At 46.6% G+C, this 16,693-nt stretch overlaps 1 protein-coding gene across 1 annotated transcript in view; it reads left to right on the forward strand.

Moving 5' to 3' along the window:
- The first annotated feature begins 4,517 nt into the window (after window positions 1–4,517).
- The window catches only part of EFCAB8 (EF-hand calcium binding domain 8), a 68,980-nt gene continuing 56,804 nt past the window's right edge, over window positions 4,518–16,693 (forward strand). The window contains 5 exon segments of the mRNA XM_064382322.1: window positions 4,518–4,564; window positions 8,320–8,371; window positions 12,917–13,027; window positions 13,030–13,093; window positions 15,912–16,030. Of these exon segments, the coding sequence (XP_064238392.1) occupies window positions 8,330–8,371; window positions 12,917–13,027; window positions 13,030–13,093; window positions 15,912–16,030 (336 nt within the window). The 5' untranslated portion in view covers window positions 4,518–4,564; window positions 8,320–8,329.

A 16,693-nucleotide genomic window follows, 5' to 3' on the forward strand; every position in this document is an offset into this window, starting at 1 on the left:
TAGAGTGAAATAAATTTATTCTTAAAAGTTTCTGAGAGTTGGCTGTGCGTAGTGGCTTAAGCCTGTAATCCAAGCACCTTGGGAGCCCGAGGTGGCAGATCACGAGTTCGAGAGAGCGTGACCATCCTGGCCAACATGGTGAAACCCCATCTTTACTAAAAATACAAAAATTAGCTGGGTGTGGTGGCATGTGCCTGTAATCTCAGCTATTTGGGAGTCTGAGGCAGGAGAATCACTTGAACATGGGAGATAGCGGTTGCAGTCAGCCGAGATCGCGCCATTGCACTCTAGCCTGGTGACAGTGTGAGACTCTGTCTCAAAAAAAAAAAAAAAAAATTCTAGGAGTCTTTAACTCTCTGACCTAATATCCTAATATTTAATATTTTCCCTAGTCATTAAGAAGTGCTTTTTGTTGTTGTTGTTTTCCAGGCAGGGTCTCGCTGTCACCCAGGCTGGAATGCAGTGCAGTGGCATGATCACGGCTCACTGCAGCCTCAACTTCCTGGGCTCAAGTGATTTTTGATTTTCCCACCTCAGCCTCCCAAGCAGCTGGAAGTGCTCAGCTAATTTTTTAATTTTTGTAGAGCCAAGATCTGGCTATGTTGCCTAGGCTGGTCTCACACTCCTGGGCTTAAGCAGTCCTCCTCACTTGGCCTTCCAAAGTGCTAGGATTACAGGCATGAGCCACCATTCCTGGCCAGTAAGTGCTTTTGTTTGTTTGTTTGTTTGTTTTTTTAAGTAGCTGCTGAACACATGAGAATCTGCCTTTTTCTTGAGTCGTGGTTTTTTGAAATCATTGGCATCTGAACCTGTAGCTCTCTCTGGCAGTGTTGTGTGGTTTTAAATGTAACGTGAGCTGAGTTACTGACCTCAACCTACTGCCAGCTGAAGGTGTGATCCAGTGATACCAGCCTTGAGGGTCCCTGCTAGTTCTAGCAGTCAGTGACTTCTCTCTTGTTTATTTTTGTTTGAAAAAGAAAAGGCTCACTTTTTGGCTATGGAGTTGCATCTTGAAATTTTTGACAAATTACATAGAGCTGAAGCAGGATACAAGTTTGACATCTTAAAATCACAGTGTTGGGGCTTGAAAGGATAGTATTGGCATTGCAGCTAAGTGGGAGTGTGAGGAAGTGCCTTCTCTAGGGCAGGTAATTGCTTCTGTTAATGTGAGTTGCTCCCTTCCAGTCAGAATTTTCTTAGCATTAGCAAGTGACGCCTGAATTAATCTCAGGTAGGACTTCTAACTCTGCAAGAATTATTTTTGTGCAGAGGTTTAGGAGATTTTTCTTCTGAATGTCCTTCTTCCTACTTGTTTCATTGTTACTGTTTTTTTTTCTCTTTTTAATTTTTTTTTTTTTTTTTTTTAATAGAGACAGGGTCTCACTATGTTGCTCAGGCAGGTCTCAAACTTTTGGGCTCACGGATCCTCCTGCCTCAGCCTCCCAAAGTGCTGGGATTATAGGTGTGAACCATTGTGCCTGGCTCTGTTACTGTTTTTTTAACCTGAGTTACTTATGATTATATTTTCATTCTTTTTTAAGAAAGTGTGAGTTTTCTGAACTTTTCCTTAATTAAAAAGTGGAATCCATCTTAATATTGTCCTTTTTTTACTCATGTTTCTTTCCAGGGAGGGAAACACATCTTTATTGTGACAGAATTTAACATATTTTAGGCCATATTAAAATATTGATAAATGTATTAATCAGTGAAGATAGTTTATATATAGTGAAAAATATATACCATTTGATTAATATATGTGTTATTGGAAAAATGAAGGAATTGCTGTAAGAATTGCTAACATTGTATTGGAAAATGAATGTACTAAGCCAAGAAACAGTGGGAAACTCATATTTAGGGCCATCAACCTTTTTTTTTTTTAAATCCCTTCTAATTTATTAATATCTAGTCTAATAAACCCTGATTTATAGGACTTCTATACCTTTTTTGACTTTTTATTCATCCACTCTTAATATTGTACACTATGACAAAATCCTTTGTCTCCATTATTGATTAAATGGAAGCATTTTTTATTTTTGTATGTTGGTGTTCTCAGAGTAGTGAAGGCCCAGGGAGAATGTTTTGTTTGGTGGTCACTTAGCATTTGAAAACATCCACTTCCATGTGAAATGTGATTTAGCTGGGTATCTTATAAAATCTGGAATCCAGGCGGGGCATGGTGGCTCACACCTATAATCCCAGCACTTTGGGAGGCTGAGGCAGGTGGATCACAAGGTCAGGAGATCGAGACCGGCCTGGTCAACATGGTGAAACCCCGTCTCTACTAAAAATACAAAAATTAGCTTGGATGTGGTGGTGGGTGCCTGTATGTAATCCCAGCTACTTGGGAGGCTGAGGCAGGAGAATTGCTTGAACCCAGGAGGCGGAGGTTGCAATGAGCTGAGATCACACCACTGTATTCCAGTCTGGGCGACAGAGCAAAACTCCGTCTCATTTAAGAAAAAAAAAAAATCTGGAATCCACGTTCTTGATTGAAGTCTCCATACACTTGCCTTTCACCAACTTGTCTGCCAAATTGCACCGTGGACTAAGATTGCAGTGGCTGCATCACGTCTAGGCCTGCCCTGAAGTCTGGATTTGTAAGTCTCCCATCTCACATCTCTCGTCTCTTTCCTATTTTCAAAGAATTGGAGCTTATGCAGAGGGCAGAGGAGCCACTGTGCTTTCGCTGTCCTGGAGCCAGCTGGCCTTTTGGTTTTGGTGAAGCCTGCTTTTTATAAGAGGACTCCCTGGTGTCTTCCAGTTTCCCTCTCGTTTTATGTATGATTTTGTATCTGTGCTTGTCCTGGCTGTTTGTGCTTGTAGCTCCTTTCCCTGTCTGTTGTGTAAGTTCAACTTCTTCAATAAAAGAAATGTTTCAAATTGGATGAAAAGTGATTGTGTGCTTATGGTTTGTGGGATGGGTTCTGATGCTTCATTTTTGTACTTCATATGGAATTCTTTCTCATTTCCCTGGTTCTAAATGTGAGCAGCAGACCCAGAGTTCCATCTCGACTTCATAAAGGAGCTGTCTTGGACTGGAAACAGTTGCCAATGTCTTTGTTGAGATGGAAGTTGGAAAGTGTTAGCGCTTTGCCAGCAAGATAACTGGGGAGATGAAATTGAGTTAGGGTAAGTGAGGGTTTTGGGTAAAAGTTGCCCTCCAAAAGATTGGATAACTCTGCTGAAGACCTCCACCTGAGCTCCAAGGCTGCTTGGGAACCTGGAGAATAGCTCTTACCCATGTCCTGGCTGACTTTGAATGCACGTATCCTGAGTCTTCTGCCTCTACAAATTCCTACAACCCTATCATTCTTCTCATCCCTAGCATGTTCCCCTAGTGGCTGCTCTGAGTTCTTACCCCTGTTCAAGATGGTTCTCTCCCCGCCTGCCTTGCCCTGCCCCTCTTCTGTCAGCTCCAGACAGGTCAACTTTAGGGAACAGACTGAGGCAGATGGGTGTGACTTCTGATCTGTTCTCTAATTCTAAATATAAAGAGTTCTACATCTCAGCCTTCTCTTCCTTCCCTTCAATGTTGGAGGAATGGTCTTTCTTCTGCCCTTTTCTTTGGGGTTGTCTCTTGCCAGCAACCAGTATTTTTTTCCATGTGGCGCTTTGCCTCTTTTCATGAACATACATAGAACCTCTTTCTCCTGGTGAAAGTTATTTCTTTTACAAAACGTTTAGTTTGAAATAAGAATATATAAATAATTGTAAGACTAGTACAAAGAACGCCCTTTTGTCCAGATAATTGTGAACATTTTGCTACATTTGTGTTACTAAACATGTATTTGTTAAACCATTTGAGAATTATATCATGCCCTTTTACTTTTAAGTTTACGTTTCCTGAGAACAAGGACATTCTCTTATAATCACAATACAGTTATCAAAAACACAAAACATTAATATAATGTCTAATAACATAGAGTCCACTTTCAAATTTTACATAATTTCACTGAATAGCAGCCCTTGCAGCATATTTGTCTTGTCCCAGTCTGGGATTCAGTTCAGAATCGTGCATTGCCTTTAGTTGTTGGGTCTCTTGAGTCACATCAAGAGTTCCTTAGCTAAGGAACAGTTCTCTAACAGTTCCTTAGCCTTTCTTTGATTTACATGGCATTTTATTTTGGCCAGGTGCGGTGACTCATGCCTGTAATGCTAGCACTTTGGGAAGCCAAGGTGGGCAGGAATCGCTTGAGGCCAGGAGTTCGAGACCAGCCTGGCCAACATGGTGAAACCCCGAGTCTACTAAAAATAGAAAAGTTAGCTGGGCATGGTGACATGCACCTATAAATTCCCAGCTACTGAGGAGGCTGAGGCATCAGTATCATCAGAACCTGTCAGGTGGAGGTTGCAGTGAGCTGAGATTGAGCCACTGCACTCCAGCCTGTGTGACAGAGTGAGATTCTGTCTCAAAAAAACCCCAAAAACTCAAAAAACCCTAGTTATTTTGTAGAATATCATATAATTTGGATTTGTCTGTTTCCTTATGATTAGATTCAGATTATGTGTATTTTTGGCAGGAATACTACTGAAGCAATGTGCCCTGAGCGTATTGGATCAGGAGGTGCGTGATGGATGTCATTTTGCTCCGCTGATGGTGGTAACCTTTTTTATTTTTTGAGATGGAGTCTCACTCTGTTGGAATGCAATGGCATGATGTTGGTTCGCTGCAGCCTCCACTTCCTGGGTTCAAGTGATTCTTGTGCCGTAGCCTCCTGAGTAGCTGGGATTTCAGGTGTGAGCTACTGTGCCCAGCCTATTTTTCTTTCTTTTACAAAAATTGGCATTATACTGTGCACGCTTTTCTGCATCTTGGGTTTTTTTTTTGTTTTTTTTTTTGAGACAAGATCTCATTCTGTCACCCAGGCCCCAGAGTGTGGTGGTGTGGTGTGATTACAGCTCACTGCAGCCTTGAACCCCTGGATGCAGGTGATTCTCCCACCTCACCTTGAGTAGCTGGGACTATAGCTGAGTGCCACCACACCCGGCTAATTTTTTGTAATGTTTTGTACAGATGGGGTTTCACCATGTTGCCCAGGCTGGTCTCAAACTCCTGGGCTCAAGTGATCTTCCCGCCTTGGCCTCCCAAAGTGTTGGGATTACAGGTGTGAGCCACCGTACCTAGCCTGCAATTTGCTTTTCTTATTAGTGCTTCATGGAAATCTGTCTTAGCTGCTGAAAGTCAGATTCGTCTTTCTGCATGTTTGGGTGATGTCCTAGGTACAGGTGTACTGATTTATTCACCATTTCTTGACCTAGAATGGTTCACTTTTGGCTTTTGCTCCTGTGAATGATGCTGCAGCAATCACTCTTCAACAGTGGCCTTTCACAAAGGAGTCATTTAAATTACTAACCACCTTCCTACCCACTCCACTAAAACACATTTTAAAGATTGCCATGAGCCGGGTGTAGTGGCATGCGCCTGTTGTCCCAGCTACTTGGGAGGCTGAGGTGTGAGGATCACCTGAGTCCAGGAGTTCAAGACCAGCCTGTACAACATAGCAAGACCCCATCTCAGAAGATTGCCATGAACCCTTTTGAATTAAAATACAAATCAGAAAATTGGCATGATTTAGACTATAAAAATCTTCTGGGCCGGGTGCAGTGACTCACACCTGTAATCCCAGCACTTTGGGAGGCTGAGGTGGGCAGATCACCTGAGGTCAGGAGTTGGAGACCAGCCTGACCAACATGGAAAAGAAACCCTCTTCTCTACTAAAAGTACAAAATTAGCCACGTGTGGTGGCACAAGCCTGTAATCTCAGCTACTTGGGAGGCTGAGACATGAGAATGGCTTGAACCCAGGAGGCAGAGGTTGCAGTGAGCTGAGATCATGCCACTGTACTCTAACTGGGTGACCGAATGAGACTGTCTCAAAAAAAAACCCAACCCTGCAGTTCACAAACGAGGCTGAGGCAGGAGATCACTTGAACCTGGGAAGTGGAGATTGCGGTGAGCCAAGATCACATCATTGCACTCCAGTCTGGGCAACAATAGCAAAAGTCTGTCTAGAAAAAAAAATCTTCCATAATCTCACCTGCCAGAGATAACTGCCATTAATTTTGGAGTATATGTTTCCAGTCTTCTTTGTAGGCATGTGACAACATGTATATGCATATATGCTTAACAGAAATGGACTTAACATTTTATATACAGCTTCTGCAGCTTTTTTCACTGGTAACCTCTTAATTGCCTCTTTCAGTGGCCGTTTCTTTCCCTTATCACCTTGGCTTACTTTGTAGCATCCCATCTTCCTAGCTGTCTTGTGTGTTTTTCGTTCCTTCTATCCCCTAAATGTAGCCACTCCTCAGGTGTCAGTCCCCAGATTTCCAGGTATTTGTTTTTTTGTGTGTGTTTTTTTGTTTTTTTGAGACAGGGTTTTGCTCTTGTTGCCTAGGCTGGAGTGCAGTGGCGCGATCTCAGCTCACTGCAACCTCTGCCTCCTGGGTTCAAGCGATTCTGCTGCCTCAGTCTCCTGAGTAGCTGGGATTATAGGTGCCACCACGCCCGGCTAATGTATTTTTAGTAGAGACTGGGTTTCACCATGTTGGCCAGGCTGGTCTTGAACACCTGACCTCAGGTGATCCACCCACCTCAGCCTCCCAAAGTGCTGTGATTATAGGTGTGAGCCACTGCACCTGGCCCCAGGTATTTTTTTATTTCTTTCATTTCCTTTTCTTTCTTTCTTTCTTTTTTTTTTTTTTGAGACACTCTGTCATCCAGGCTGGAGTGCAGTGGTACGACCTCAGCTCTCTGCAGTCTCAATCTCCTGGGCTCAAGCACTTGTCCCACCTCAGCCTCCCGAGTAGCTGGGACTATAGGCGTGTGCCACCACACCTGGTTAATTTTGGATTTTTTGTAGAGATGTCTCTCAATGTTGCCCAGGCTGGTCTCAAACTCCTGGATGCAAGTGATCCTCCTGCCTTGGCCTGTTTTTTAATTTCTGATTGGACAGCCCAGTATCACATGCATTAAACCACTTTCACTCTTTGCTCCTTTTTCTGGAAATGGTTCTGGCATTTCTGTTAGCTTGGTTCTTGGCTTCCAAATCTCCTTTCCTTAGGCTATGCTCTCTCCTTTGGTGCTTAGGTGTGAGCTGTTACCAAGAGGCTGCTAGGTTAGGGCACTCTTGACTAGCATTCAGTCTTCTCCCTCCAGCTTGTGCTGATCAATTTTATTTTTATGTTTTTGAGATAAAGTCTCGCTCTGTCACCCAGATTGGAGTGTAATGGCGTGATATCTGCTCACTGCAACTTCCACCTCCCAGGTTCAAGCAATCCTCCTGCCTCAGCCTCCTGAGTAACTGGGATTACAGGAGCCTGCCACCATGCCTGGCTAATTTTTTTGTGTTTTTAGTAGAGAGAGAGTTTCACCATGTTGGCTAGGCTGGTCTCGAACTCCTGACCTCAGGTGATCCACCTGCCTTGGTATCCCAAAGTGCTGGGATTACAGGTGTGAGCCACTGTGCCTGACTGTTCATGAATTTTTATAGTTGCCCTTCATTTTGTTCAGACTGTCTGATCAGGTATTCAAGATTCTACTTTCTGCTGCCAATTTTTTTTTCTTCTCTCCCATGATTCCTCCCACCCGTCTGCCCCCAGGACTCTTCAGGTCAAGCCAAGCTAGCTCACTTGGTCCATCCCCTGTGCCTGTCTTGGGCTTAACTATTTCTTGGCTGTACCCCTGCCATCCTAGCGTGCCCTCTGGACTCCTGCCCAGTGAGACTTGCTGATGAGGTGGATTGGCTCTCCAATTACCCTAACAAAACACTGTCATCCTTCTCATATGGAGGCCTTGCCGACCCAATAGAAACGTTCCCTTTGTGTTCCCAGAGCAGAGCTCTGTTCTGTCTGCTCTCCCAAAGTCCTGACTTGCAAGGGCACTGGAAAGCGGGTGGGGAGGGTGTATGCAGCAGAAAGTCAGGGGCCCTCATTTTTCTAATCTGTTTATTGTACTTGGACCACCACATGGCCTCCTAAGACCCTTCTACTTCTGTAGAAAGTGTGATCCCCATTAGAAAGCCTCTGGCATTGAGTCAGGAGTAAAGAGACTTGTGAAACTCATGGCTTCTGCAGGACAACTCCTCTCTATCAGGGGAAGAAAGGCTCAGGTGCAAGCCTGGCAAAAGGTTTTTGCTGGAGAAATCTCTGGGAAAAGGGATGCTCATCAAATGCTTGCTGGGAGTGTCCATGGGCAAGGGGCAGCCACCCTCTCCCTTGACCTTGACTTCTTTTCTATCTTTCTGTGACCTGGTTAGGTCAGCCTTCCACATGGTCCTTACAATGAAGTAGTTAAGTTGACCATGATTCTTTATTCTAGGTCAAGACTAATGTCTTCTGAAGACTTAGCAGAGATCCCTCAACTCCAAAAGGTAAGACAATTATTTGAGCTAATAAAGGGTGGGGCATTCCAGAGTCACCCAAAACATCACTTACCAGCATGGAAGTACAGTGGTTTCTGCATCAGGGGTTGCATACTCAGATATATACTGGGCAAGTAACTTTTTTTTTTTTTCCAAGATGGAGTTTTGCTCTTGTTGCCCAGGCTGGAATGCAATGGCGTGATTTCAGCTAACTACAACCTCTGCCTCCCGGATTCAATTGATTCTCCTGCCTCAGCCTGCCTAGTAGCTGGGATTACAAGCATGCATCACCATGCCTGGCTAATTTTGTATTTTTAGTAGAGATGGGGTTTCTCCATGTCAGGCCGATCTTGAACTCCCAACCTCAGGTGATCCACCTGTCTTGGCCTCCCAAAGTGCTGGGATTACAGGCATGAGCCTCTGCGCCTGGCCACAAGTAACTTAAGTGTACTTTTTTTCTTTTTTTTGAGACTGAGTTTTGCTCTTGCTCCCCAGGTTGGAGTGCAGTGGCATGATTTTGGCTCACCAAAACCTCTGCTTCCCGGGTTCAAACGATTCTCCTGCTTCAGCCTCCTGAGTAGCTGGGATTACAGGCGTGTGCCACCATGCCTGTCTTATTTTGTATTTTTTAGTAGAGATGGTGTTTCTCCATATTGGTCAGGGTGGTTTTGAACTCATGGCCTCAGGTGATCTGCCCACCTCGGCCTTCCAAAGTGCTAGGATTACAGGTGTGAGCCACTGTGCCTGGCCACTTGTTTTCTTTCTTTTTTTTTTTTTTTTGAGACAGAGGAGTCTCGTTTTGCTGCCCAGGCTGGAATGCAGTGGCGCCATCCTGCCTCACTGCAACCTCCACCCTCCAGATTCAAGCAATTCTCCTGAGTAGCTAGGATTACAGGTGTGTACCATCACGCCCGGCTAATTTTTGTATTTTGTATTTTTAGTAGAGACGGGGTTTCACTATGTTGGCCAGGCTGGTCTTGAACTCCTGACCTTGTGATCTATCTAACTCAGTCTCCCAATGTGTTGGGATTACAGATGTGAGCCACCATGCCCGGCCTAAGTGTACTTTTAAAGGGCTGCCTGAGGCTGGGTATGGTGGCTCGTCACTACACTTAGCCTGGGCCACAGAGTGAGACCCTGTCTCTAAAAAAAAAAAAAAAAACAAAAAAGCTACATGAGCCAAATGCAACACACCTGAGCCCCGTGATGTGTGGTCTGTACGTGGACTCCACTTTTCCACTTAATTTTAATTTTGTCCACCAGATTGTGATAATGGTGGGATGGGCCGTAGGAGTTTTTTTTTGAGATGGAGTCTCACTCTGTCACCCAGGTTGGAGTGCAGTGGCGTGGTCTTGGCTCACTGCAACCTCTGCCTCCCAGGTTCACGTGATTCTCCTGCTTCAGCCTCCCAAATAGCTGGGACTACAGGCATGTGCCACCACACCTGCCTAATTTTTGTATTTTAGTAGAGACGGGGTTTCACCATATTGGCCAGGCTAGTCTTGATCTCCTGACCTTGTGATCCGCCCACCTTGGCCTCCCAAAGTGCTGGTATTACAGGTATGAGCCACAGCGCCTGGCCAGGCTATAGGAGTTTTTATCAAGCACATTGTCTGTTATGTGTTTGGGGCTGGGGAATCTAGAGATAATTAATACAAATTAGATTAAGTTAAGATTAATTAAATATGCCCTCACCTTTGAAGAGCTCACTATGAGACGAGGAATAATAACAAGAGCTGTCATTTATTGTGTAATTACAGTTTACTGGGGCTTCACATGTATTCAGGTGTCATTAGGTCTCAACCACAACCCTGCAGGTAGGGACTGTGGCTCTCTGTTTTGCAGATGAAGAAACATGTGGTTCAGAGAAGTGATGCGATATGTCTAAATTAAAATAGCCTGGGCTGGGCACAGTGGCTCATGCCTGTAATCCTAGCACTTTGGGAGGCTGAGGCGGGTGGATCACGAGGTCAGGAGTTCGAGACCACCCTGGCCAACATGGTGAAATTCCATCTCTACTAAAAATACAAAAATTAGCCGGGGGTGGTAGCAGGCACCTGTAATCCCAGCTACTTGGAAGGCTGAGGCAGGAGCCTGGGAGGCAGAGGTTGCAGTGAGCCGGGATCGAGCCACTGCATGCGAACCTGGGTGACAGAGCAAGACTCTGTCTCAGAAAAATAAATAAATAAGAAAATAAAATAAAATAGCCTGTAAGTGGCGGAGCCAGGCAGAATTCCAACCCAGAGCTCTGGGGCTCTGCAGCCATGTGCTTCCCCTCACGCCTTGCTGTCTGCATGTATGGACATACATACACACTTACTGTGCCATGAGGGGCAGATATGAACAAAGACCCGGGAATATGGAGGTGGCAGTGATGACTGTCAGGTGAAAGTTATGGAAGAGCTCCTTGGGGAAGGTTCTATCTGAGGGAGAGTCTGAAGAGTGGGTAGGCTTACCTCTGGGGAGATGGGCTGCAATGTGTATGGGAGACAATGTGAGTAAGCACGGAACCCTTCCTGGGCCTGGGGATGGTGGGGCAGGAGGTGTGTCTGGAACGTGGTGCATGCTTGAAACTAGACAGGTCAGAGCTGGTTAGGACGTGCTTCGAATGCTGTGCTCAGGAGTTGGGGGTGAAGAGTGTGAGAGTCAGGGTAAAGTTATCGATCAGATTTGCAGCCTAGAAGCCAGGCGCGGTGGCTCACACCTGTAATCCCAGCACTTTGGGAGGCCGAGGTGGGAGGATCACCTGAGGGCAGGAGTTCAAACCAGCCTGGCCAACGTGGTGAAACCCTGTCTCTACTGAAAATGCAAACACTTAGCCAGGTGTGGTGGCTCATGCCTGTAGTCTTAGCTACTTGAGAGGCTGAGACATGAGAATCACTTGAACCCAGAAGGCGGAGGTTGCAGTGAGCGAAGATCCCGCCACTGCACTCCAGCTGGGTGACAGAGTGAGACTCTGTCTCAAAAAAAAAAAAAAAAAAAAGATTTGCTGCCTAGAAAGATGCCTGGTGTTAGTGTTGGGAGATGGGAAGAGAAGGCCAAACTTTGATCTCAGTTAGGGGTGGTCATTGTGCTTGTCCCAGCAAAAGACTAGAGTTTGGGCTGAGCAGGGGTATAGGAGAGGGGAGCTTGTATGTAGGAGATGGAATCAGGAAGAATTAACAAGAGGGATGGTAGAATGCATAGGAAGAAGAGGGAAGGGCTGAAGGTGGTGCTGAGATTCCTAATTTGGGGCCTGGGTGGGTGGGGAGAGCCTTCACGTGCTCCTCTGTTGGGCTTCATGGAGGCAGGGACCCTCACTATGTTCACAGTGCATCCACAGTGCTATATCCACAGCGCCTGGCACTCAGTCAGTGTGTGTAGACCCTGGGCGAATGAATGAAAGGTCACAGGAGGATGAGCACGTTTGCTTTTTAGTTGGGGCTAAGGTGGGGAGAGTGAGCAATTCAATCCCTTGTCCTTTGACTTTTTGAACTAAAATCTCTCCATCTTCCCAAGGCCCAAAGCAGTGTGTCTCAGTGAGCAGCACTGCCTGCCTGCCACTCAGGTCATCTAGTTATCCACGTTTGGAATCTTTTAGGGGAGGCAGCCTGTGATGGTGTGAGCTTTGGTGACCTGAAACATTATGCTTAGTGTCCATATGAGTCCCCACGGAGGGGCGAGGAGAGGAAGCATCGTGAGGCCTGGAGGGGTGGGGAAGGCTTTTGGGGGGATCTGGGAAGGATGAGTAGAAGGAGGAGGTGAGGGAGAACCCCTAGTGGTGGGTCTGTGTGAGCATTGGTGTGTTGGCAGAGGCCAGGCCTGGGGCAGGTGAGCTGATCTGACTCAGATGGGACATCTGGGCTGGTCAGGGCAAGATCAAATTAGGGAAGGTGGAGCTGGATTCCCTGGCATCTGTGTTTTTGAGGAGTCTTGCTCTGTCACCCAGGCTGGACTGCAGTGGCATGATCTCGGTTCACCGCAACCTCCACCTCCTGGGTTCAAGCGATTCTCCTACCTCAGCCTCCTGAGTAGCTGAGATTATAGGCACCTGCCACCATGCCCAGCTAATGTTTTTGTATTTTTAGTGGAGATGGGTTTCCACCATATTGGTCAGGCTGGTCTAGAACTCCTGACCTCAAATGATCTGCCTTCCTTGACCTCCCAAAGTGCTGGGATTACAGGCATGAGCCACCTTGCCTAGCCCCCTAGGGTCTTGAATTCTGACCACTGAAGATTTGAAATGATACAGTTACTGAACTGATGTCCCTTATAAATGAACACCCCATTATGAGTAAGGTAGAACTTGGCTGTGTCCTCCCTGAGCAATCCTGGGCCTCAGTTGTGGCATCTATAAAAGGGGAACATTCACTCTCCAAAGTCAGGGGAATTTAGATTTTTCTTCATCTTCTTAGGTCTAAAAATGGTTAAGAATTGTATGTTTCTGTCCGTTGGTAACATTATAACACTACTTACCTCATTCTTTCTCAAAGAGTCTCTTTAAATCATGTGCTGAGAATGTTTGGCTCAGGAAATCAAAATGCTCAGGCCTGGTTCTTGTTATATTCTTTCCAGCTGTCCATCCCACATGGCTTCCAGAACAAGGAGGCTGTTAGCTCCCCGACACCATCCGTCACCCTTAGCCAGGTGCTGGACCTTCAGCATGGGTCCCAACTGTTTACTGAGAAAACATCACTGCACACCTGGCCAAGATAGAGAAGATGTTTGAGGAGGACGTCAGCACGACTGGAGGTGTGTTTTGTGAGTTCTGCAACAGGGCAGGATCCAGCACCTGGGGTGTGTGGAGGGTTCAGACATGATAAGCATTTTTTTTGAGACAGGATATTGCTCTGTTGCCCAGGCTGGAATGCAGTGTGTGATCACCACTGCAGCCTCAACCTCCCATGCTCAAGTGATCCTCCTGCCTCAGTCCCCAGAGTAGCTGGGACTACAGGTGCATGCCACCACTCCTGGCTAATTAAAAAAAAAAATTTTTTTTATAGGCCGGGCATGGTGGCTCACGCCCGTAATCCCAGCATTTTTGGGAGGCTGAAGTGGGTAGATCATGAGATCGGGAGACAGAGACTATCCTGGCCAACATGTTGAAACTCCGTCTCTATTAAAAATACAAAAATTAGCTGGGCATGGTGGCGCGTGCCTGTAGTCCCAGCTACTCAGGAGGCTGAGGCAGGAGAATCACTTGAACCCAGGAGGCGGAGGCTACAGTGAGCTGAGATCGCGCGACTGCACTCCATCCTGGGCAACAGAGCGGGACTCTGTCACCCAAAAAAGAAAAAGAAAGAAAAATTTGTAGAAACAAGAGCAGTCTTTGCTATTAAAAGTAATGTCAGAAATCACAATTGCTTTTGTACCAACCTAATATGTTGCCCAGGCTTGTCTGGGATTACTGGACTCAAGCAATCCTCCTGCCTCGGCCCCTGGAGTAGCCGAAACTATAGGCACACGCCGCCATGCCTGGTGAATGGGGCAAAAAATTGTAGAGTCAAGGTCTTGCTATGTTGCTTAGGCTGGTCTCAAACTCCTGGGTTCAAGCAATGCCTCCTGCCTTGGCATCCCAAAGTGCTGGGATTACAAGTGTGAGCCACTGTGCCGTGCCTGACCTCTCTTTTAAAACTTTCAGACGTTACATAGGTATTGCAAACATTTTGGGGGCTATTTGGGATCTAGAAAATTTTTAAAAATACCCCTAGTCCAAATACCCAAATGTAACCATTGTTAGCATTTGGGTGTATTTTCTTTCAGTTTCATATGTATGGTTTATTACCTATTGCTGTGTGATACAACCGCAATCTTAGTGGCTTAAACCGATGCACCTCACAGCTTTGGTGGGGCAGGAATCTGGGCATGGCTTAGCTGCTTCTCTGTTCAGGCTCTCACAAGGCTGCAATCAAGTTGTTGGCTGGGGCCGGGCGCAGTGGCTCATGCCTCTAATCCCAGCACTTTGACAGGCCAAGGTGGGCAGATTACCTAAGGTAAGGAAGGAGTTTGGGACCATCCTGGCCAACATGGTGAAACTCCATCTTTACTAAAAATACAAAAATTAGCCAGGTGTGGTGGCATGGGCCTCTAATTCCAGCTACTTGGGAGGCTGAGGCAGAAGAATTGCATGAACCTGGGAGGCGGAGGTTGCAGTGAGCCAATATTGCAGCACTGTACTCCAGCCTAGACCACAGAGTGAGTCTCCATCTCTAAAAAAATAAATAAATAAAAAATAAGTTGTTGGCTGGGGCTGTGGAATGATCTTGGGCTTGACTGGGGAAGGACCCACTTCCAAGCTCACTCAGGTCGTTCACAGAATTCAGTTCGTTGCCGCTGTATGACTGAGGGCCTCTGTTTCTTCCTCACTGTTGATGGGAGGCTACCTTCAGCTTCTAGAGGCTGCTCATTGTCCATGCGGGATTCACCAGCATAGCTGCCTGCAAGGCTCAAGCCAATAAGGGGGAGAAAAACTCCAGCAAGATGGTGTTGCAATCTTTTTTATTGTTTTTATTTTTATTTATTTATTTTTTGAGTGGGAGTTTTGCTCTGTCAACCAGGCTGGATTGCAATGGTGTGATCTTGGCTCACTGCAACCTCCTCCTGCGACTCTCCTGCCTTAGCCTCCTGAGCAGCTGGGACTACAGGTGCATGCCACCATGCCTGGCTAATTTTTTGCATTTCTCGTAGAGATGGGGTTTCACCATGTTAGCCAGGGTGGTCTCGAACTCCTGACCTTATGATCCACCTGTGTTGGCCTCCCAAAGTGCTGGGATTACAGGTATGAGCTACTGTGCCCGGCCTCAGGTGTTGCAATCTTATATAACAAATCATGTAATCACGTGCACATCCTGTCATCTGTGCCATATTCTGTTGGTTAGCCCAGCTAATTTTTGTATTTTTAGTAGAGACAGGGTTTCACCATATTGGCCAGGCTGGTCTCGAACTCCTTACCTTGTGATTTGCCTGCCTTGGCCTCCCAAAGTGCTGGGATTACAGGCATGAGCAATAAAACAAGACTCCATCTCAAAAAAAAAAAAAGTGCTTCTGTTCAGGTGCAGTGGCTCATGCCTATAATCCCAGCACTTTGGGAGGCCAAGGTTGGAGAGTTGCTTGAGCCCAGGATATCAAGAGCCTGGGCAATTCATCCCAAAGTACTGAGATTATAGGTGTGAACCATTGCATCCAGCCTTTATTTTATTTATTTTTTAGAGACAGGTTCTGTCTCCATCACCTAGGCTGGAGTGCAGTGGCGAGATCATGGCCAACTACAGCCTCTACTTCCCGGGTTCAAGTGATCCTCCCACCTCAGTCTCCCAACCAGCAGGCACTATAGGCTCACGCCACCACACTTGGCTAATTTTAAAATTTTATGTAAACTGGGTCTCCCTATGTTTCTCAACCTGCTCTCAAACTCCTAATCTCAAGTGATCCACCGCATGAGCCACGGCACCCAGCCGTACATGTGGTCTTCTGTGTGTCCCCCTCAGCACCCATGCTGGAGAACACGTGGCAGTGATGGGCCACGGGACTTGTGAGGAAGGGGATAATGTTCTCTCTTCTCTCTTTGAAGCCCTGGGCATGGACGCCTTCATCAAGGCCATGAAGAAGGTTCTGAGCAGTGCGTCGGATGACATGCTAAAGGAGCTGTTTTTGAAGGTGGACTCGGACTGTGAAGGCTTCGTCACCTGGGTGAGGAGGGTGCCCCTGCTGCCTCAGGTGCTGGAGGGAGACTGGAGGTTCCAGTCCTTGACCAATTGGTGCGGCTGAAGATGGGAGGCCATCACGACGTGGGAAAGCCTCCCTGTTCCGGCCCCAGTTGAGGGGCTTGCGTGGTGGAAAGGTCCCTCCCGAGATCTTTGTGAGCTGAGTTCCTGGCAGCTCATTCCCCAGGGACAAGTGTCATTGGCTCCGGTGTGAGACCTACTGAGTGTGCAGTGGTGAACACAAAGGCCTTCCCACCTGACATGTGCCTGCGCTGCCCACCAGCCCCCCAGTTGGCTTGGGGGATTCAAGCTGGTACCATGACCATCTCATGGCCCTTCACCATCACTCAGGAATAGGCCAGCTTGGCCAGGCACGGTGGCTCACGCCTATAATCCCAGCACTTTGGGAGGCCAAGGTGGGCAGATCACAAAGTCAGGAGTTCAAGACCAGCCTGGGCAATATGGTAAAACCCTGTCTCTACAAAAAATACCAAATATTAGCGGGGTGTGGTGGTGCATTTTGTTTGAACCCAGGAGGTTGAGGCTGCAGTGAGCTGAGATTGTACCACTGTACCCCAGCCTGGATGACAAAGTGAGACCGTGTCTCAGAAACAAAACAAAACAAAACAAAAAAACTTACCTCCATTTG

The sequence above is a fragment of the Aotus nancymaae genome, unplaced genomic scaffold (genome assembly GCF_030222135.1).
Source record: "Aotus nancymaae isolate 86718 unplaced genomic scaffold, 86718_ANA_hifiasm-v0.15.2.pri h1tg000029l, whole genome shotgun sequence".
Classification (NCBI taxonomy): domain Eukaryota; kingdom Metazoa; phylum Chordata; class Mammalia; order Primates; family Aotidae; genus Aotus; species Aotus nancymaae.